Source organism: Pieris napi, chromosome 4, assembly GCF_905475465.1.
Source record: "Pieris napi chromosome 4, ilPieNapi1.2, whole genome shotgun sequence".
Lineage (NCBI taxonomy): Eukaryota > Metazoa > Arthropoda > Insecta > Lepidoptera > Pieridae > Pieris > Pieris napi.
In genome coordinates this window covers 5421743-5445734 of record NC_062237.1, presented here as the reverse complement: position 1 = coordinate 5445734, position 23992 = coordinate 5421743, and the positions used below count along the sequence as shown (strand labels likewise).

Below are 23992 nucleotides of genomic sequence, written 5' to 3'. Positions count from 1 at the left end.
AATTGTTATGCAAGCTCTAAATATCTTACAGCCATACTCATGTTAGTTCATTAAATTTTATCTATGTTAGATAATTGTAAAATTTACAGTATTAGTAAACGAACCCGCATTACAGTTTAACATTAAATAATGTCATATTAGAAAAACAAAATAGCTTTGCCATTTGAATTAACCTGTATTGTTAATTAATAATTATAGAATAGAATTGAAAAACAGAGAACAAAATAAATGAAGGTGCATTGTGTATTTTTTTATGCTCCTAGTAGTCTTTTCACACAATTATTAATTTATTTATATTAAGTTTGCAAAATAATATGCAAGCTTCAATTATATTACAATTTCCAACATACAAGATGAAACTAAAATTTTAATGGATTGAAGCTGCTTTGTACGGTTAACGATGAATAAATCTACCTGATAACAAACTTATGATCTATTACTATAATAGATTCAAAGTTATTTTAGTAAAATATTATATAAGATAATGGAAAATTATGCGTAATTCAAAACCTTGTTACACAAAACTCATGGGCAAATGGTGTAGGACAACACTGTGTGTATTGTATATGTTTTCTCTCGATGGCCGATCTTATTTCTCTACTAAAACTTATTAGTTTAGCGACGAGTGATATATTCCAAACGCTACTTTAAGTCTCAAATTGATAAATAATTTTAATTACAGCAGTTACCTTACGTAAACATTGACTTACGTCAACGACGGTTCATTAACGTAAACTACGTACGTAGAATAATAGAACGCAATTGACGAAAAAAATATTATTTATATATATAAATGAATCCCTATTTCCCTTGGTCACGGGCATCACGCGTGAACGCCTGAACCGATTTCACTAATTCTTTTTTGTTATGTTTGTTACTGGAGAAGGTACTAATGAAAGAATAATAAGAAAATTGCGCGGAAAATTAGAAAAGTTAAGAATACATAACCACCATATTAAGTAATCCTGACTTTTGTCACCTATCGAACTGCATAGTTAATTATACCAATTCGAAATCAATATTAATAGTTAAGACAGGACAACGTCTGTCGGGTACGTTAGTATTTGCATAAATAAAAATTTTTTATGTCGAACAGCTCGGCTATAAGCCACATAAAAATTAACAATATCAAAGTCAAATCAGTTTAAGACCGTTAATACTTGCGGTTTAATCGATTTGCCAATATTACTAGATCTACAAATATTTATTTGTTTGTCGATAGTAATAACGATAGCGCCATTGCTCTGATTCATCAAATGTATTTTATAGGTGAAATATTCTTAAAAATTTTATCTTTAAATATATATGTGATAATTGTACTTATTAATATAAAAAATTGGATACTGTTATCTCACCGTGACTAGTCAATATTTTACAAACAGTAGGTATGAAATAAATTGTGTACTATATTTTACGGTTAAAAACGATTTTGCTCTAAGATTACTTGATCTTTCGTTTTCTATGTTTTCACCCACTCTCAAGTGGCACTATCAATTCTTTTATGGAACACTGGGCAAACGATTAGGCGGTTCACTTTGAATAAAGTGACAACCACCGCCCATGGACATCTGCAACATCAGGGGCTAGCGGGTGTGTTGCCGACTTTTCAGGGAATGTTACGCTCTTTTCTTTGAAGGCCTCTAAGTCCTATCGGTTTGAAATACATAATAATAAAGTGCCTCAAAAACCGGCGTGTTGTGGATGCGAGATGGAAATGATGGAACTTCATTTCATAGAACAGAGCATTTATTTATTGCGTAATCCTACACCTTACCTACGGTTAATGTTATAGACTGAACTAAGTAAATAACAATTATTATTAGGATTATATAAATTACAAATTAAATTTCAAGTTAAACAGTTGCAAAATATTATGCAAGATAATAGCGACATTTAGATACTGCGCAATTTTCAGGTTTACGTCACAACTCTACCTGTAACAGACTATATACGAAGTATAGTCATACTAGGTTAAACGCTAAATGACTTGTGTTGAGTTAGAATAACTATACTCTGTTTAATTCCTTTATTTGAAATTGTTTTTATTTGATAGTTTAGCAATGTTAAATGGACAATTAAATTACCAATATTTATAAACGATGCTACTCAACTACGAAATTAAAAGTCCGATTAAAGACTGATTTACTGAAGCGTTTTAGCTTCCAATTAGATATATGGAATATGTTTCGCATTGGCATTAATTCTTAAAGAAAGGCGGTTGTTATTGACCATAGATGTAAAATGCAAGTCACGAAGAGAATCTATAAAATCAGTATAAAAACTTTGATAATTAACGTATTTATTGGATTGTGTACGTACAGGTGTGGGGTGAATGCAATGGGGTGAACGGGGTGGTATACACGAGTGTACTATCGACGCGACGACCGCTACGTCATTTACGGCGCCACGTGGACGATCAATAGTGACGTCGTAGCCCGAGCGGCGGCAGGGTGAAGGGGGGGAGAGGCGCGCGCAACCACCGACCTACTTACGATACGTTTCGTCGTTTCACGTAGATTCTACGTAACACGATCGAAGCGCGACAGGATTCAGGCATGCGCTCGTTGAAAATCTACAATTTTTTACAACGTGCCCTAGATATTATGAAACTCATTCATTGCAACGCTCTAATTGCGAATATTTAAATTGGGATAGATTTCTCCTTCTTGTAAATGAGGCCGGCGATGGTAAATTCGACGTTTTAATATAACGCTTACGTAACATTAATCAGCGAAGGAATTCACGAGTCTAGATTGCTATAAATCATATCACGTATACGCCATAAAGAGGATTTTTTTCGTATAAAGCCTGAACCAATGGGGCATCTGTTTCACTGGATAATTCCAGACTTCAGTCTTAAGACTCAAAGAAGGAAGCATTCCTTACGACATTTTCCTTCACCGTACGAAAAAGTATTAAAAGAGTACATAGAAAAAAAAAAAGCATTAGTAATATGACCTCAAAAACTAGTTTGATTAACGCTATCGTTGTTTTATACACATACAAAAATAATAATGGCTTTATTATACCAAACTATTCGCAATAAATGTACATTTCTATTGATAAAATACCTCAAAAGCAAGGCATAAAACGTGAACTCTAAAATGCAGCAAGCATTTTAAAATCTACCGTATTCATAAAATTTTTAAATAAAAACTGCAGTTTAAATTACTACGGCTGCAATCAAGATCAGCATCTAGTAGCCGTGGCCTAGTTGTGGGCTGAGCGCCGCGCACCTCGTCAACCTACTAACATTATATTACCTACGCTAGACGCCATTAAACCTGTCTCCACTTAAGCCTACGTTATTTCTACTTAGGGCACATCAGGGGTTTCGTAATAAGAGATTATCTTTTGAAATACGCACTTACGCATGGGCAAGGATTTTTCCAACGGCGTCGTATAATTTTCCGTTGCGGTATAGACGAAATCACTTCGGTAGAACATTAGGGGCAATAAAAATATTTGAGTCATGTAAGCTGACGCCTGCGAGTGCTGTTGGGAATATTTGTAAGACAAGGTAGTCTAGAAGGTCTAGAAGTTAGTAGTAGTATTTATAGCCTTTAAAGAAAATAAAAATAATAAAAAAGGCCATATTATTACAATGATAGATGTTTTAGTATTCAAACATAAAAGAGTCTACACCACAATATCATCGTGCTATATTAAATCGAAATAAACGGCATTTTTAATAAGATTTGCATACTAAAAACGTTATTTTCCCGGAAAATTCACAATAAATCTACTGACCTCTTCTGAACCTTATATAGAAACAGATTTATAGATTTGACACCATTTCGAAATGGTGCATGCTGCATAGGCTACATATTATGGCAGTGTTGCGTGCGCACATTTTGGCACTAGCTTGTGTTTAAATCGATACCGAAGACCCAAACAAACTGAACCGAGGGAGTAGGGGCAAGTGACCCATTTTCAAGAGACTAGGCCATCTCTGCGGATTTTAATCGTTAAAAACACAACTTGGAACGTTATTTTTTAGCGAAGAGAAATACAGAATTTACGAACTGACACGGGTTTATTAAATTGTTGTATTACACAGTATTAGTATTTATTAAGTTTACGTAGAGTAAGTAAAAGTGTCTAATATCCCTTCCAAGATCTCTTAATATATCAGCTATTACATAATATTATACAACTGTGTAGGTTGTTTAAATGTAAAAAAAATGTTAACAGGAAAATACGTAAAAAAATATTTCACGGATTCAAATGTTAATGTAAACATTAATATCTTTATGCACACATATTCAAAACATTTTTCTATTTATAGACTCTTTATTATATAGAGAATTGAATTTATAGACTAGCATTCAAGCTCAAATGCCAAAATATAATTCAAACACCAGTTACATAACTTCAAGATCTGTCTATCTAATTTCCTCATTAGTCGTCGTCATCAAAACAATCAAAACAAAATTATAACTGCAAAATGTATAAAAACAGCAACAAAAAATTGTTTACAATGTAGGTAATATTGACTTTTGTTTTTTTATTGTATTGTTACAAACAAAACACAAACCGCCGTTGAAAACAAAACAATCCCGTTATTATGCAGGAATTTTACTTTTCAACAATGTTTTGACAGCGGTTTTCCGCTTTCGCCATTCCTGTTACACGGAAAATAACAATTCAAAGCAACTTTAACACGACATTTAAAAAATGCGGGAGAAATAAATATTTCACCCGTTATAAGTGTAAAATATATAAACAAATCGTGTTACGTCATCACTTAATCTGTATTTATGTAACAAATTTTATATAGACATAAGGTATTTTTACGTAATAACTCTATACGAATCAGTACAAGGTGACCCTGAAGAGTTTTTGTTAGGTAATAGGTTGCGGTACTTCTTATCGTCTTATCATAAAATGCATTGCCTTGAAACAGATTTGGCAGAACCCAAACAAATCATCACGGATTTGTCTTCGATCTGACCTAAATACCTCCGTGCAGAGGTGGAGCAATGCAGTGCAACGAATGAATCATGCATCTGATATCTGGGCCGACGAAACTCCACATAATATTAAGTTTCTGCCATTTAATACGAAAATAGATGTAGAATGTTGAAATACGAGACTAGGTTTTTTTTAATAATATCAAAAATGTCTTTGGTTCAAGCGTTTTTTTTTCAACAGACATTGTCAGTGAGAAACGTGATGTTATAGAAGTAATATAATAAATGCGTAAATGAATTTTTAAATAATAACATTATTGACGTTCATTTCAAAAAATAGAATCAATTATTTAAAACTATAATAGCGGTTAAGGTTAGCGTGTATATGACCCAGTTTCCACACTAAACAATTATTACAGTAGACCAACTAGAACGCCCTCTGGGAATCGAGCCTTTAAAAGCGTTATGCAAACTTACTAAACAATACAATACGTCTATTTTTCCTGTTTACGCTCTTCTGTATAATACGTATTCAGGGAAATGTATCAAATAGTTTATATAGGGGAATAGTACATATTTTTGGATGACCAACCCCAACAACAACCGGGAACAACAAGAAATACCTTATTAAAGTCTATCGCAAACAATAATTAGGTTATTTAGCGCGATTTCGTTACACAGGTATCGTGAGTATAGTTGAAGAAAAATGTATGTTAGCAACCTTAGCCTACTTAGGGACTTGGCGGCAGTGCAGTAATGAACAAATAGACAGTCTTAACTCAACAACGTATACATAGACAAGTAAGAATCGAATCTATACTGAAGTAAAGAGCTGAAACATGCGATGTATAGTAAATTATGTAAAGGTATCGTCTTTACGATGCAATCTAACTCGTAATGTACCCAGGCACATGACTGGCGCGTGAAACCACGTCAATGTTCGCTCGCGATCTTGTGACACGATTTCAAAACTGCCGGCGCGGTGTAGGTTGGCAATAAACTGTGCCAAATCGTTCTTATTGCTTAAATAAATATTATTATATAAAATAAGGGTCCTACGCACAATTGTTTGCTAAGGTTTCCCAGTTTTAATAGAATTCACCCTCTTGTCCTTTACCACGAGGTAATGAGGTTTAAAACATCTTAAATATTGTATATTTATAAACGCAACGTCACCAAACCAGGTTCATTTTAGCTAACTTCAATAGCTAAAAATAAAATGGACTTCACAAAGGTTAAATAACAAGTGAAAGTTTATTTTAAGTCCGTTACATTTTCCCAGCCACAGAGACTGTGAGAAATTCTCATGCGGAAGTACTGAGAAAACTGCAGATACAACGCATTATGTGGGACATTCAAGTTCCTTTGTCTATTTATAATTACACAGTACTCAAGTCAATAATCAAGTGAATGTTAAAAATATCTCACGGTAGGTTATGAATAGAATTTACTTCAATGCTTGTCACAAGGCACATACGCAGTGACTGACAGCGCCACGACCTTGCCGCGGCCTTTGGAATTGAGCAACGTCAGCGAACAACAAAAACAACTTAAGTACTCGTTAATAGCATTGAAAACAAAACAGACGATCAAACAGATACAAACAGGAAATAACAGTCGTGATATAACAACAGAATATTGCATTAAAAATCCATTATAATATAATGCCATTTTCAGAATTGAGAATAATAATCATCTTCCTGATTCTAAAAATCAAACAACTAAAAAAATCATTACTGCAATAATAACGGCTAATAGACCAGTGCCGATAATTTTTGAAACCAAACCAAAGAGAAGTAGGGAAGGAGATGACGGGTCTGGGCGTTACTGCATACGATTTTTTGCATTTTCCGAGAAGATTTACTATGGTAATATATATATATTTTTTTACCATAGGAAAGTAGAGATTTCAACGCACTGAAAGCACATCAAGTATTTGAAAAAAGCTGAAATTTTGACGTCAGAATTTTCGATTGAAAATTAGGGTGTTTTTTCGATATTAATTCAAAATAAGGTGAAAAAATAAATATTTTTAATCAAATAAATTACAGTATATTTGGGACATAATAAGGTAAGTTTTCACCAAATTTCGTTTAAAAAAATAAATTTTTGTAAAAGACCTTTGGATCTATAAATAGTTTGTTTAATGTCTATGTCTGAAAATATCTACTGATAAAATAAAGGCTATTAGTCAAACCCACGTTACGTATTGCGAGTAAAAGCATAGCTTTATCAGTTGTAAAATTACAGTATATTAATGTAATAAAATAAATTTATCCGGGATACAGACATAATTTTAGAATTATGTCTGTAGATAGAATAATTATGTCCAAATAAATACAAGGCATCAAAAATAAACAAACGAAAATGGAAATACATACAGATAGAGGAGAAACCCAGTATTAATCGATTAACAAATGACTTCAACTAAATAAATACATGTCATTGGAAATACCACAAAATAAAAATAATGTACAAAAATCGTTTTTAACAATGAAAATATTTAATAATAAACAAAAACATTCATAGATTGCATCTCAACTAACATAAAGTTTAGAGAAACGTAAAGTTTTACGAGATAATAGAAAATTCATGTTTTAAGTACAGTAGGTAAGATAGCGCTGAATAAACAACAACAGTGCATAGCGAACCGTGCCAGCTGCAAATAGATGGTGCAATCGTTTTGCAAAAACATCGCCTACGGCAAGGCTGTCGGCGCTCCACACAGAGGCAACGCGTGCGGCCCACAGATTTCTTCGTGATCACGAGAATAATTTTAATTTTCAGATTATATTAACGGCATCATTAAGATTCAATTATCTGCTTAAATTACACGGGTCATTCGAGTTCGAGATATTCGTTAAACAAATAAATCTACTATGTATATAAAAATATGTCGGGTTTTCCTTCCTGACGCTATAACTCCAGAACGCACGAACCGATTTCCACGGTTTTGCATTCGTTGGAAAGGTCTCGGGCTCCGTGAGGTTTATAGCAAAGCAAATTTATAGAAAATTTTCAACAGAAAAGCGGGATCACCAAACGAAATGTTACATAAAACGAAGCCATCTGGTGGCGAAACGGAGTTCGCCGAGTTTGCTAGTTCCTAATAAATTTAATTTGATTAAATCAACCAAACTAAAACTGTCACTTGACATAAGGGCCGATTTACATTATCTTAGTGTTTAGGAAAGTGCTTTAGGATAGTACTTTAGTTGAAACATGTAAACGCTACTTGCTTTAGTAAACGCTACGCTAAAGAACTTGCCTTTCAAGTTGTACTAAAGCACTCTCCTAAACACTAAGATAATGTAAATCGGCCTTAAAACAAATGAGTCGAGAGGTGGAAGTTGAAATACAAACAAAACAAAAGGCGTGTAGCAAATGAAGTAACTTCTCTGCCGTCAAAACAAGTTGCGCAACGAACTGGCATTCCGAGAGCCCTCGTTGCACGGCGACCGCGTCTACTCCAGTTAGCTTTCCATTTCTATTTATAGACCCCTATTTTTTAGTGAAACACCTCTAATTCACTGTATCCATTGATTAATTTGTCTGTGCCTATTTTTCATTTACCCTGCACCATATGAAGATATTTGTTAATTAAACATTTTTGTTTAGTAAATATGTATGTGAGATAAGATAATAATAAATTTAAACAAAACTTCGGTGGGTGCAGCAAGATTAACAGCTCAATATTAACGCAGTTATTTGTTGAATATTTCGACAATTCGCCGACCATTCAATTACAGTCGGTATCCTTTGTACACGGACTGTTCGTGATTATGACACCATTCCATTCCAAAATGAACGCAAAACCGTTATGTAACGTAGAAAGTTGCAAGTCTCATTTACCGTAAAACGGTATTCCACTCGACTCTCGTAAAGTACTGTCTGCTGTTTTATAGATTTTCATTAGGAATTATTGACACACCATTATTACCATTTAGGTATATTGTTGATATATTTGACATATCAACGTTGACAACTTTTCTAAATTTAAAAGGCCGGCAACGCATTTGCGCCTCACAAATAATATATTGCGCCTCATAAGCCCTCTGGCATAGTGTTCATGGGCGCCGGTATCACCTTACATCAACTGAGCCTCCTGCCTGTTCCCTGGTATATAAAAAAAAACTAGAAAAGATTTAGCTAGCCTGTTACCATTTCAATATTGTTTTATTACTTTTTTTTTTTTAATCATAAACATAGTATTTTTATTTACACAATTTAATTTGATTACTTCTTTTAGTTTCTATTTAAAGGTAAATATTAAACGTATTCTTTCACCGAGTTGCAAATATTATTTCAACGCGCATGAGTATCATAAACAATGGAAAATCTAAAAATACATTTTATGATAAATTTTACATGTTTACATCATGAAGCCATAGAGTATCGGCCTCGCATTGAATGCAATTATGGATGACAAGCAGTTACAACCTCGGTCACGTTGTTTTGTTTGTAAACACATGGTACATGCCGAAGGTTGTTACTAGTTTCTCTTTACAAAGGAAATGTCTCACGTACGACGTATCCGGTTTGGACTATAAATTAACTTGAACAAATAATTCTAGAATAAAGCTAATGATAAATAAATAGAACTTTATTCGTGACAGGAATATGATAGTGATAAAATTGATCTTCCGACTTAAATATCAAACCTAATATTAATAACTAATATCGTCATGATCGTAGAACAATGTCGGATTTGAAAAAAATCCAAAATCCACTTTTTATCATATTTGGATACTACATTGCCTAAATATTACGTCTACACAATAAAAATTCTATGAGCTTTAAATTTCAAATTAATCAGTCGGTAAAGTGACGGCTTTGATAGAAACATGTGATTTTTCTAGAAAACTAAGTAATTTAATCATATTATTTTTATTTTGTTTCAAAAAAACCCCTTTTGTTTGCTTGAATGCCAATCTTCATAATAACAGAATATGAATTAAGATAGTTATGACAAAAACTAAAATGGTTATATTATTTTGAAATGGCTGCCCTGTAAAGTTTACTATTTGTCAGATACGTCACTATTCTCACTATCTTTAGGAGCATAGAAGTCGATTTTTAAATCATTTTTATAAATAAGTTCTGGTCATGATTGTAGAAAACTGTGATTTAACCTAATTATTAACAACTATTTATCCAACTCACATAGACAGACGTTTTTGACTGTGGAATATTAATACACCACATAGCACTTTATAATGATAAAACAAAAAAATACTTTAAAGAATAAAGATTATTACACAGTTAAAAGTTGGACAAAGACAGATTGAAGATAATTTTAATAATACATCAAAGGTTCTCTTGTGTTTTCAATTTAAATTGTTGTATCAACAAAAACAATAACTATTTCAAATAATTCACATCTTTTCAATATCTTATTAAGAGTCGTAGCTGTATAGAACGGATAAAAAGGCTCTCAGTAACAAACGTATTGAGTAAAATCTTATCTGTTTTTGAAATATGGAAGCCACAGTATTGCTAAGTGTCGACATCTTACCCAAATTGTTGTTAACTCGTTTGAAAAGTATGAATTCCTAACCCATATAAAAAAATCATGAATAATTGTATTAATTCTTACCTGAAATTGTATCAGGATCTCAAACACCTTCACCTACTTGATGACATGCTGCCACGACTCGTACTCTGTTAACCTAAAATAACGCATATGTTAACATTTCTAAATAAAAAGAATTAAAGTCTAAAAAAACACTCAAAATACATCATTTAATGGGGTATATGTATATCTTGCAACTGACATTCTATAGATTTACTTGAAAAAGTTAAAAAAACTGCACAAAAACCAATATTACGTTTTTCAAAACGAATATCGTCCATCACAAGTTATTCACACATGACAAGAGCATAATGTATATTATAAAAGTAATTGATATATGATTCTAAAATACTTCTATAGTTGTGTCATTAGAGCAATAACTACGAATGCGTAACCTTTAAAAACCTTATAGATTTGGGTCTGTGCCTCGACTCTGTATCTGTTTCGTGGTCGTTTGTTTTTTTCTAATAGCATGATACGCCGTGGATGTTTTGGGTTTATTACATGCTCTTCCTTACGATATTTTTCTTAAGCTGAGATGAGTCGTACGATAAAGACTAGGCCAACACTGCTCTCTATTTACATTGGGCCACAAGTATTAATTACTAAACCTTACCGTAACAAAAATTTAGATTCAGAGTCGGGAATTAACGCGTATTACTCCCGTATAAAACCAACGGCTTTAATATACTTAAAACTTTCTATTAAACTTACCCTAGGACGTACCTAAGGTGACATCGAAAACATTTCAACTATCTATTACGATATAAACGTAGGGTGAACGCGCCAATTTACCGACCACTTAAATTTTTTAAAAAGAACAGGGTACAAACGAGCAGCAAGCTCACCTAATGTTAAGTGCTACAGCCGCACATGGACACTCTGAATGCCAGAGGGCTTCGCGAGTGCGTTGCCGGCCTTTTAAGAATGGGTACGCTCTTTTTTTGAAGGACCCTAAGTCGAATTGGTTCGGAAATACTTCAGTGGGCAGCTGCTTTCACATAGTGGTGGTGCGCGGCAAAAACTGCCTTAAAAAACGCTCAGATGTGAAACAACGGACGTCGAGGTGATACGGGTGGAATTTCGTATTCTACCTCGACATCCGATGATAAAACCCAGCTTATATAGGTATTAATAAGAACAACTCATCTGAACACTCTCCATGGTAAATGCTGTAGAAGATGCAGAGTGACCCCACATCTTAACGCAACGCCAAGGGTTCAAGCCGCTCGGAGAGGGATTGGTCGTCGACGATTCGAACAGCTCTTCGTTGAATACGGTCAAGTGGATGGAGGGGCTGTTCCCGCCCAGAGGTGAGAACAGTACTCCATGTGGGGCCGAATTTGCGCTTTATACAATTGCAAGCGGTGGTCCGGGGTAAAGTACCGCCTTGCTTTGCTGAGCACACCAAGCTTTTTAGAGGGTAATTTAGCCTTTCCCTCCAAATGACCGCGAAACTGAACGTCATTCGATATGTCAACGCCAAGTAATCCGATACTGGCTGTGGCTTTAAGAAGAGTGTCTTCGTAAAAGAGGAGTAGCGACAAAGGGTGTTTTTTTAGCGGAAAGATAATAGCTCATCAGCGGTCAGTTTTGGCATTTCCAAACGATCAATACAGGTACGTGTAGAATCGTGGATGGTCATCGCAGTCTACGCGCAACCAGAGGCTAGATAGGTCCGTTCCTTCAAGCGTCCCGAGAAGAGACGAAGAGAACAGACATCCTCCCTGATGTACACGCAAATTCACACCCACGGCCCAAATGAATGTTCCAATTTGTACTCCGGGTAGGAGGGGTAGGAAGTATCAGTCGGGAAGGATATCTGAGTTTCGATAAGGAATAATAAGGACGGCTTCACAGTTTTTAGATGAAAGTGAACCGCGTTGAGTTTAGAATTAAGCCCCCTAACATTGGTAAAGTCTACTGTGAGGAGGGAGGTTGGCCTTCGGGAGTCGCACTCACCGCACGAAACGCGAGTACAATAAGATGAACCTATTGCATCACTTCACACTGGTTTTCTGCGATACAGTGGTACTCCCCCGTTCGTGCCTGCCCATTTGGCTGAAGCCCGAAAGCAACAGCATGGCACTCCCACTAGGAAGGGGGTTGGGGCTTGATCAACATTTCGCGTTTAAAGTCGTTATACGTCATGATACTATTTGTTACCTTGATTCTACGGACATCGATGACTATAAATAGCTTCGAAAACGAATGCGTCTCATAATCTTATAGAAACGTAAGTATTTAACAAAAAGATTCTTATATTCAGAATAGCTAGAGTAAGGCATATATATCTACCGGGATAAAAAGTTATGTTGTACATCCACAAAGTTATATTATATGTCAAAAATATATTTATATTTTAGTTAGTTGACGTTTAAATTTACGATGTCCCCAATTGGACTTAAACTGGCACGTTTACCCTATGTAGTTTTATATATGTATACAAATTACAAATAATTGGCATACATATTTTGGTTCAGAAAATGTATGAAGAAATATTTTTTTACTGTATCTTATTATCGAATAAATCATTTATACATTTTCTTAAATTGCAGAGGTCCTAGAACTGATTCACGCTCTGGTTGTATTGCTCATAGCTAACCCACATATTTGTCTATGTAGACATCTGTCACCACGTACAACGACTTTGCATTAACAAGCTTTTGTCACTTTTTTCGTTAGAAAAATCTACGATTTGTAGCAGTTACGACTCATATTATGGATAAAGGATGTTAAGGGGACGGTGACTACTACTTTTTTTTTTATTGTAGCCACTACATAATATGTGTAGGTACATATACCTATCTAGGCAACTGTTTACTGTTTAGCTTTTACTAATGACTTCGAAACCTACTGAAAGTAAACTTCAGCACCTTACTCACCATTTAGCTCAAGATGTTTTATTTTTTCTTAAATAATAAAATGTGTATCTATCGACATTGGCAAGATTAGATTCAAGGCCGTCTGCGTGTAATATGTATAATTTTGTGAAAGTTTGGTTATGTCTGAGATAATATTTTACGAAATCAATAACACTTAGTAAAACGCTAACTGATACGCCATATTAGTGAAAGATATATACTAACTATTAGTGGTAAGGATTTAGTCATATTACCAATTCAATTTGGAGATTTCCTTAAAAGTTGACCTCGTTTTTGTCAGGATTTTTCACAGTATGTATGTATTTTACTAAATACAATAGTATTTCCTTCACGTCACTCGAAAACAATATCACAATATACTTTATTTTTTGTAACATAACATCTTACAGTTAAAAAAAAGGTTTTATCACCTTATCGGACAGACACAAGTCATAGACCTAAACGTCAAAAAACCATAATATGAAAGCTTGACTGTTGACGTGATCGCGTAACGACATCTATTGAGGATTTTGGAAACTCTGTTGGTAATCCAACGGACTGAAGGAACTCGTCGCGTGTACATTGGGCAAAATGTTTAGTATTAAAATCATAGATGGCATAAGTAGAAATGCTAAAGAATTGCGATTAAATAGTACAGTAGTGAAACTGTTTCTATTACTTAAATTAGTAGATATTATTTTAACAAGTTTCAATCAAAGCTAAGAATTTGTTAGAATGTTGGGATTAATAAAATAATACTTTCATCACTGGAGTGTTGTAGGTGAATAACTCAGGATATAAATAATAAAATGCCAACGTAATTACATCAATTTATTAATCGGAATTTAATACTGTATTACATAGAAGAAATGCACTTCTTAGAAACATTCAGAAGACCTCCCTTTGGGACAGTTTTGTATGGATCCTCCCTCCATTTCTCATACAAACATTTAAGTTTGAATTTGTCTCAAACTCTTTAAGAATTCATGAAGATCTGCATTGCCACATACTTAAAAATCTATACTTTTGTCAAATGGTTTTCTTTCCAAATAAATTATTAGTATAGCAACTACAAAATGCCTATGAAATAGTCGACTCTGGTTGAATAAATAAAATTTTGCAAATTAACAACAAATAATAAATCATTTTGTAACGTTACTCTGTCGCTGCCACTATGTAAATAACACAAGTAATATTTAGCATCACAACAAAGAGTGGGATTACTTATGAAACCAAATCATACCTAAAATTCAAATTGGTGACCCTTTTAGAAAGACATTTTGACACATATCCAACATAGTGAATAATAAATTTGAGGGAAAACTCACAGCACGAGATACTACCAATATAAATAGACATCTTCACTCAGTCAGTGGAACGAGTATAAAATATTCAAATAGAAATAATCATAATCAGTCTTATTTAGAGAAAAGTTATCAATAACGCGATGAGAGTATTGAAACGCGTCTTTGATTAAATTTATTATCACAATACAATATGTCAGATATGATGTCATTCCTTCTCTTGGACGTAACTAGTATATAAATTGCCTGTTAAGCTACTTAGTGTTATTATCACAGTTGTTTAGTAGAGGTGGGTCAGTACTTTGTACATAATAAATACAGGAGCTCCCTGCAAGTCTGCGACCGTACTCGACACGACACGCTTGCCGATATTATACGCACTATCTACTCTAGCCCGACCGCCCTATTTCCAATAAATTATCTTTGTATAACAGCTTCCACAAACTAACAGCAGGACAGGGCTAGAAGGATCATCTTTGAGATGAAATTATGCATAATTATACTCTATCAATGCAGTCTTTCTCTTATAATGTACATAAAATTAAACCTCGTATCCGACATGACCCATACGAGGCCCACATAGTGTTCACCCCTCATAATTCCCCCACTACCCATGTGCATTAAACGTACATAGCTTTGCTTCGAGATGTAGTCTATAGTGGGATTAGGATAATAACTATTACGTCCCTTTTGAACTGGTACAATTTTGTCACCTCTAGATAAATTGTGAAACTAAACTGAATAACAATAAAATAGTAAACCTTACACCTATCATATATTATTTATTATCTGTGAATGACTTGAAAGCTTTATAGTCAAATTTTTGTGTAATTTGCTCAAATTGTTAAAAAAATATATTTTTGTCACTTTCCGAACTAAGGAAGTGTTCTTATGTATTAACAATTGACCAACAAAACGATAGGTTACAGTAATGAAATATCACAGATTATTTTACTCTTTGGACAGTAATGGGCCTCTGGAACATTGCAGAAAGTGTCTGCTGTGTATTGTACCAATTGACGTCGCTCATTTTAGCTCTAAGAACCCTTTTACGTACAAAGAATTTCCAGCAATTAACTACTAGATACAAATGTGAGATACAATTACAAAAATAATGAAAAACAATATGATGAAATGAAACCACTTATCTTTCTAAGAAACGAATGTAGCCGCTGTTGTCGGTCATCTATAAAGATCAAAATATATTAATCTTCCTATGTTAAATGCATGTATTTACATTTCTAACCTTTTGAATGAGGAATTTAAAAATCCAAAACCTTAATGTCTATGTCAACTCGACGTAGACCCATACTTCTAGGCATAATACTCAATAGATCTAATTTCATATAAAATAATCTTGACCCAATGTGACAATATCACATTAAAAAAAGGAAATATGTTTTATCTGGCAATACAGATTGTCTGCAATATCAAAAGCATTTTAAATTTCTTACTCTAAGTTGTCCCTCATTTTCACTGGATAATAAGATCATCATTAACAATTAAATAATTTATATAAAATATTATTCAGATACTATGACGTTAGCAAACCTTCCCTATAATTTCACTCATCTTCTATATGTTTCGTGCATTTCGTACATCATACAGACATTTAAAACGAAAGGCACCCGGTTACATAGAGGGTACCGACACCGACTACTCTAAATACTACCACATTCAAACACAATCATTAAATTTAATTATTCATATATTGAAAACTAATCTTTCCAGAAGAACTAACAATACATGTACTACAATAATTCAAATTTAATGACGAATTTAACTGTGGATATAGTGATTTACATCTAAATGGTGGAAATGACATTCTGCTCATTAAAAACCACCAATGGAAAGTTTTTTGTTAGCCATACAAACAATTATACATATCATCCAAACTTTTAACTAATTGTAAAGAAAGCAATGATTTAAAAATTTAAAGGTTTAGTACAAACTTGGTAATGTTTTTGTGCTAAATATGGAATCTAAAATTAATGGCTAACAAACAACAATCCCTTAAACTAACACACTTATTATGAATAATTAGTAATTGAAATTGATCTGAAAGATTCACAAACATTTATTTTCAATATTCAAGTATGACTTTCGTGGAGATTATACCGTCATTACTTTTGTCAGTTAGAACATTTTCGAAAAACAGAATTTGCAACTTCAGATCTTTGAAAAAAACCCATTTCCCAATAGAGCTCCGAACCAACTAAGTATTAAGTCAATGAAGAGCAAAGTTGAGAAATATGAAACTTAAGATACCTAATACAAAACTATAATATGTAACCTTGAAATATGAAGTTACCAGAATCCTCATTGTTTAATTAAAAAACTAAATAATAATTGTTAGTAAGAGTGTTTACTGCTGTACGGGGGCTGCGTATAACAACGGGCCGGGGGGCAGATGCGGGTAGGGCACGCCCCCTCCCACCGCTGCCTGGTAACCGCAAGGCCCACCACCACCCACGCCGCCGCCGTAGAACTTGCCACCTGCAATTCAAAAACTCTCTTAGTGTACTCTGTCAAGTTTTTCTCAATATTTTCATTCAATATTGAACAAGTTATAATTATTGCACACATGGAAATAAAATATATTGGTGTACAGCTGGGGTTCTAACGTATGTCCTCATAAACTAGGCTAACATTGTCACCAACTCAAACAATTATTTAATCATCTTATAAACCAATTTAAAATATATAATTACTATAAGTTTAAAACATACCTAGCATTTCCTGGTGGTGGGGATGCATCTGCGGGTAATGTGCAGGAGCATAGTGAGGTGGGGGTGATCCAAATGAAGATCCTGATCCACTGGATTTGTTGCCTCCTGCATTATTGTTGCGGTATTGTTGGCCATTATTACGTGTATTATTGTATGGCCTTTGACCATACCCATTTTGGTTATTGTAGGCATTTTGATAACCATTATTGTAACCTCCTTGATATGTGCCCATTGAATCAAAAACATTAGGACTCGGGAAGGGTACAGTTTTTTGATAATTGTTCTGTCTATAGCCCTGGTTGTTTTGAGTTTGGTTGGAAAATCTCGGTGGTTGCTGAGTGAATGTGTGGGTTTGAATAGAGTTTTGACCATCATCACTACCACCACTGGCCATTTTATTATTCCACTGGTTACTCTTTTGGCGCGGTGAACTAGAGCCACTGTTGTTTTCTTTTCGTTGCTGCCAACGATTACGCCCTGTAGAAATTTTCAACAATATTATTTCTCTTAAATTCCTAAGACAAGTAGTAAATAAAATAGTCATAAATATATATAAATGGATCTTACCAGAGCTGTTATTGTTGTTTCTAGCCATATCATTTAACTTTGTGGGTGGGTTTTGTCCCGTCTCTTTTAGGACTCCAACTAATGCACGAGCTTGACGAGCGTCACCACTAGTAAAGTAAGTGTATGCTGTACCAGACTGCTGGCATCGCCCCGTGCGGCCTAATCAATAAATATATAAAATTAACATTTGGTTGAAATTACATGTTGCTGTGATTAAGATTGCCTTTAGGTTGAGGTATTATTAAGGTATTTAACAAAAGCTATTTAAATGTTAAGTTCACAGAAACCCTTACCGATTCTATGAATATAATCTTCAGAGGAGTTAGGGTAGTCAAAATTGACGACGAATTTTACATCTTCGACATCTAAACCGCGAGCAGCTACGTCGGTAGCAATCAATATGGTCGTAGAACCATTACGGAACTCCGTAAGCACTGCGTCACGCTCTGGTTGAGATTTGTCTCCATGAATAGCTAGAGCTTTGTACCCATTACGTCGAACAGCACGAGCAATATCGTCAACCTGAAATTAAATATTTTAATTAATAAAAATATTATATACATAGGACTTGATAACACTTTACATAAACATTACACTTACTTTCTTTTTTGTTTCAACAAAAACAATGACCTTATTGTCTTTCTCCGAGGCTATCTCTTTTAGAAGGTTGCTTAGTTTTGCTTCTTTCTCATGTTCCTCACATACTTCAATAATTTGTTTAATATTATTATTTGCAGAAAGGTTTAGAGAGCCAATGTTAACTTTAATGTAATCAGTTAGGAAATCTTCGGCTAAGGCTTGGATTTCCTTAGGCCATGTGGCAGACCACATCAAAACTTGCCTGTCAGGGCGTATCTGTTCAATAATTTTCCTGATTTGAGGCTCGAATCCCATATCCAACATCCTGTCAGCTTCATCCAAAACTAAATATGTGCAGCGGCGCAGGTTTGTGGTTCCACGTTCCAAAAAGTCAATAAGGCGACCAGGAGTGGCAATGACAATTTCCACACCTCTTTCTAAGTCTCTGGCTTGTGGGCCTTTAGGTGATCCACCAAATAGACAAGTGTTCCTTATGCAACCACGTGCACTGTAAGCTTGAGCAACAGATTGAATCTGCTGAGCTAATTCTCTTGTCGGAGCCAGAATTAAGGCAATTGGACCATCACCTCTCTGGATCCTTTGTTGATGTACAATGTGAACAGCAGCAGGTAACATATAAGCAAGGGTTTTTCCTGAACCAGTAGATGCTATACCAACCATATCACGACCAGATAAAGCAATAGGCCATCCTTGTGCCTGAATACCAGTAGGATCTTCATAACCCTGTTCTTTGATAGTGTTTAGAATGTGGTCAGGGAAATTACCTTCATCAAACTTTTGGTTTGGTCGAGGTATATTATTACCACTAACAGTTATTTCTTTTGTTGATCTAAATAGTTGGACTTCCTCTTCAGAACGGGCATCTACATTAGCATGAGGTTTATAGAAATTCTTCTCAATTTCTTCAAGCTGCCCCATGTCCCATACAGGCTTAACTAGCCCATCACCTGGGTGTTTAGCTTTGCGACTTTGTAGTTTACGATCATTAAAGTCTTGTGTTTGCCCACTGGTGTTAGAGTTATATGCTTTCTTTTGCATATACTGTTGCTGCTGGGCATTAGTAGGTGATCCATTTGGATTATTGTAGTTTTTAGGTCCAAAGTTATTCTTCTGGAAGCTTGGTTTGGGTCCCCCAAAATCATTTTTAGAATTATAAAATTGCATATTATTACTGCCTGAAGCATTATCTCCATCATACTCATTTTTCTTTTGCATGTTTTGATTATTATAGTTATTTCTTGGCCTATATTCCTTAGGCCCCCCAAAATCATCATTGCGGTTAGCATTAAAATCTGGTCTCACTCCATTAAAATCATTTCTGGGTCTAAAATTTTTGTTGCCCATGTTGTTCCTAGGAGCAAAGTTCTTAGGTCCTCCAAACTCGTACATTCGATTGAGATAAGGCATCTTACCGAATTGTTCATTCTGATCTAACCGAGGCCTGAAACTATTAGACAATGATATTCAAACTGGCAATACACATTATGTTCTAATCCTAAAATTATAGTTACAGAATTGTACATGTTTAGCATTTGGTTATTCAGAACTTAACTCATAATTCGCGCCTCCCCCTAAAGAACCAAACCCTATGATTTAAAGCTTAGCCCTCTATGCGGCTAGGTATTTAAATAAATAACGATTCTGGATATTAGCTTATAGCTACCTACCTACGCAATGGACGATTGTGAAGGTCAATAATTCCGCGCATGGTAGATAGAAGCATGAAAAATTTATCATGCTATTTCACATAGACAAAGTTATTATTATAGAAATTCAATTTAACTGTTTAAAATTAAGAAAAACACACGAAGAGCTACCTATGGAACCTAAATACCATGATTATCAGCTGTGAACTGAACGAAGTGAATTTCACAAAATGGCCGCCCGTATCCGCATTTAAGTTTCTTAGTTTACTATGTCCTAATAGGTTTAAGAAGCGTAAATTATATGTAATTTAAACAAAACTTACATTGGGTGTTGATTGTGAAAGCTGTTGTACTGCATTTTGAATCCTTTAAGTTTTTACGACCCCGGGACAGGTGGTATACGTGGTGTGAATGGAAAGTATCTGTAACGAAGCATACAATTTCGAAATCTAGATTGGGAACGTATATTAACACTGTGTAACTTGTATTAATTCTTAGTTAATCCGCTATGAATAATATTTTAACTTACCTCTCAAACGAGAGAATTTAAAAATAAAATAAATGTGTCATTCACCAGAATCCACCTAGCAGACCCGGCGAACGAACAACTCGATAATGAAAATAATATGGCCGTCGTCGGATGAGTGTTGCTAGCAATAAGTAAGTTCGTAACCAACACCCAATATTAACGGAATATAGAACGTAGTTACTACAGCGGTCTTTACCGCTGTAGTAAAAAATGTATTATTATAATATTCAAAAAAATATACTATTCCTTAGTGCAGTATATGTCAACACCTAATTCACACTTAGAATTGGATAAGTGCAAATCCTAATACGGTTTGAATTAGACAGGAATATTAACGTGCGTATAGATATACTATGCACAAACTTTTCAAGTTTATAATAGCATTTATACATCAAACCAAAATTATCAGTAGATTTCAAGTTAATAGTGAAACACAAGAAACTATAATTGTAATTAATTTTAAAACGTGCGTAATGTTTGGTGTGTGTGAATTCAATTATGTATAATATACGAATTACTAAAATATTCTAAAATTACTTAGTTAATTATATTATATTGCAAGTCTTCTTCACTAAATCTTTTATTAAAGAAGTCTTGCAATATAATATATCTACTTGGCTCTTCAGTCCTGCTATTTTTACTGCTTTGTTTTTCTTTATATTTGGATGATTCAAATTGCCTAAATTAAAATCAGAAATGTATAACCGATACAAAGTTTGTCAAAATGATATAATGATATCTCGATAGTTTATACAAATTACAGCTAAAATTTGTAGATAATTTGAAAACTTTTAACTGGCAGCCCAGGTTTCATCATTGAAACCGGAAAAGGAAATAATATCTTGACGAAGTATTGATTTTAGTATTGCCCGTCTACAATAATAGACAGTATTGGGCATAAGAACTATATAATATACATAATATAATATTATATATGTATATTATATATGTATATTATATCTGTATATTATATATGTATATTATATCTGTATATTATATATGTATATTATGATGATCCAAAGTTTTTTTAGAAGGAAAAGTGATTTTGATAACAAAAAAAAAATAAAATGGATTTATAAGATTTTGTTTGCTACTGAGCAGCAAGTGGTCCGTGTTATAGAATGTTTTTAATGAAAAAGTAAATAGTAAATTTATTTGAATTTTACTACATATTGTTAAACTAAGCGAATATCAAATTAATTTATAATATTTTGTCTGTTATTATCAAAACCAAGATACAAATAAACATGCACACTTTATATATGGTAATACCAAAAATTATCTAACCCAAATTCCTGACTGACATGACTTTCCCATATTAGGTCTAAATACCTTGAACACCTTAAGGAATTTTAGTAACGGATTTCTATTTTTTATGTATTATTCGAAGTAAACAAAAAATAAACAACATTCCAAGTACCTGATCAACTTTGTTTTTGCGTTTTGTAATGGTAGTTCCTGTATTTAACCATCCTAGAAAATACTCAACAAATTCTGGACTTCAGTTCATAATATAATAGGGTACAAAATTATAAGGTGAAGAAGATGGCCAGAGGGGTTTTAAACAAATTTTTAGTACTTAATTCAAGAAAAGTAAATTTCGCAAATTGCATATAAAGCGGGCCATAGACGGACCGCATGTTGCAGTCAAGACCCTCTGCAATATGCGGTTTGCTCAGGAACTGCTCGAGCGGTGCGTGTATGGCCCGCTTAATAATATATAACGCAACTTTCAAAATAAATTTCTAGACAGCCTAGCTAAACAAGCCATTGGTAGCAGTTGGAACCACTGTTGGTCTTGGGGGAACATTCTCTAGGAGTTAGCATCACTAGAAGTCACTGTTTGACATAGGGATGTGACATTCTGCATTTTAAAAAAAACTATTTTTTATTAATCGATTGATTTTTAGCATGAAAAATCGATTAATAATTAATCGATTTTGTTATTAATCGATTTTTTACTAATTTTTGAATTCATTTCAAAATAAACACCCTAAATATTTTTTTTCATGGTTTTATTAATTATAAATACACAAAAGAAATTATAAACACAATTAACGTTTAAGAACAAAATCGAAATAAACTTAATCTCGTTTTGGTAGATTTTAAGTGAAATTTGATAAATGCTGAGTGTATACCTTTTTAGTTTCAGTAGCCCATTGCAGTATTTTTGTTGTCTTTTTATTGTATGTAATCTTGTGCTACTGAATTATTATTTTTATAAAAATTAAGAATTATTATATTATTTCACTTTTAAATTATACTGTTTCATTCAAACTTGAGTTTTTGTAAAATTAGCTGGTTTTATCATCCTTTCGATGTTTTACAAAAAAAACATCAATGCAGACCTCCCAGTCTGGGTGGCAGAGCGGCGCCTCACAGCGAACGCCGCCAAGACGCAGGCCATCGTCTTCGGCCAGGGGAGAAAACTCCAGCCGCCGCTCAAGCTGCAAGGGGCCGAGGTCCAGTGGCGCCCCCAAGTGACCTACTTGGGCATCACGCTGGACCGAGGCCTCACGATGCACCCACACATCGCCGCAGCCACAGGCCGCGCAAAGGCGGTCGCCGCCAGACTGCGCCCCGTGCTACAGTCTATCCTCCCGATAAGGCGCAAGCTAGTCCTATACAAGACTTACATCCGACCGCGGCGCCCGCGTGGTATGCTCTCGCGGCCGAGACGCATCGGCGTTGGTTGCGCGCCGTGCAGAACACCACTCTACGACGTATCGTCGACGCGCCGCGTTACGTGAGAAACGAGACCATCAAGAGAGACCTGAGGCAGCAGAGTCTGTTCGAGCGTGCGGACGCCTCCGGCTTCCAGCACCTCCAGCGCCTCGCCCCGCACCATACACGACCTCCAGACCACAGGCGAGCCTTCCCGCGCGAGCTTGTTCGCGCGGAATCAGATGAGTCTCAGTAAAACATCTATAACATCTAACATCCAAGACAAAAGGGCTGGACCCCTCCCGTCGGCGTCTCGGAGCGCGCAGAGGATTCGTCCGCAGGTCTGCCTCGCTGGGCTTCCCTCGGGTAACCGAGGGTCTCACCCGGTGTGGTACGACCGCGCCCGCGCGCGCCCGTTGCCGCCACGGGGGGCGCCACAAGCCCCACCGATATGAGACGAATAAGGCGCTGCGAGAGCGAAGAACGCTCCGCGGCGCAACCGAGGCTTAGGGCTGCTCCAGGCACGCCCCAACGACCGCCCCGCCGTTGAGCGGGGCGCGTACAACGCAACCCCCCGCAAGCCCATGGGCGCAACGGGGTTCCC

General features: G+C 35.0%; 2 protein-coding genes across 4 annotated transcripts in view; both read right to left on the bottom strand.

Moving 5' to 3' along the window:
• Positions 1-13797, bottom strand: part of LOC125048607 (3-phosphoinositide-dependent protein kinase 1) — a 42124-nt gene extending 28327 nt beyond the window's left edge. Inside the window, exons 1-2 of one of the 2 annotated variants that reach the window (XM_047647357.1) lie at positions 13604-13797; positions 10510-10582 (exon numbers count right to left, since the gene is read on the bottom strand). The gene's annotated coding sequence lies outside the window, so the exon portion shown is untranslated. The remainder of the gene's footprint in view (positions 1-10509; positions 10583-13603) is intronic. The other variant, XM_047647358.1, reaches the window with a different exon arrangement.
• A 370-nt stretch (positions 13798-14167) lies between these two features.
• LOC125049010 (DEAD-box ATP-dependent RNA helicase 20-like) lies at positions 14168-20859 on the bottom strand. 2 transcript variants are annotated; one of them, XM_047648004.1, is made up of 7 exons: positions 20725-20859; positions 20519-20617; positions 18550-19996; positions 18243-18471; positions 17950-18108; positions 17383-17859; positions 14168-17149 (listed from the first exon to the last, which is right to left on the bottom strand). In XM_047648004.1, the coding sequence occupies exons 2-7, from the start codon at positions 20551-20553 to the stop codon at positions 17019-17021; spliced, it is 2478 nt and encodes an 825-aa protein (XP_047503960.1). In that variant the 5' UTR covers positions 20554-20617; positions 20725-20859; the 3' UTR covers positions 14168-17018. The 2 variants fall into 2 exon arrangements, with proteins under 2 accessions (XP_047503960.1, XP_047503961.1); XM_047648005.1 differs by having other exon boundaries at positions 18550-19990.
• Positions 20860-23992: the final 3133 nt, after the last annotated feature.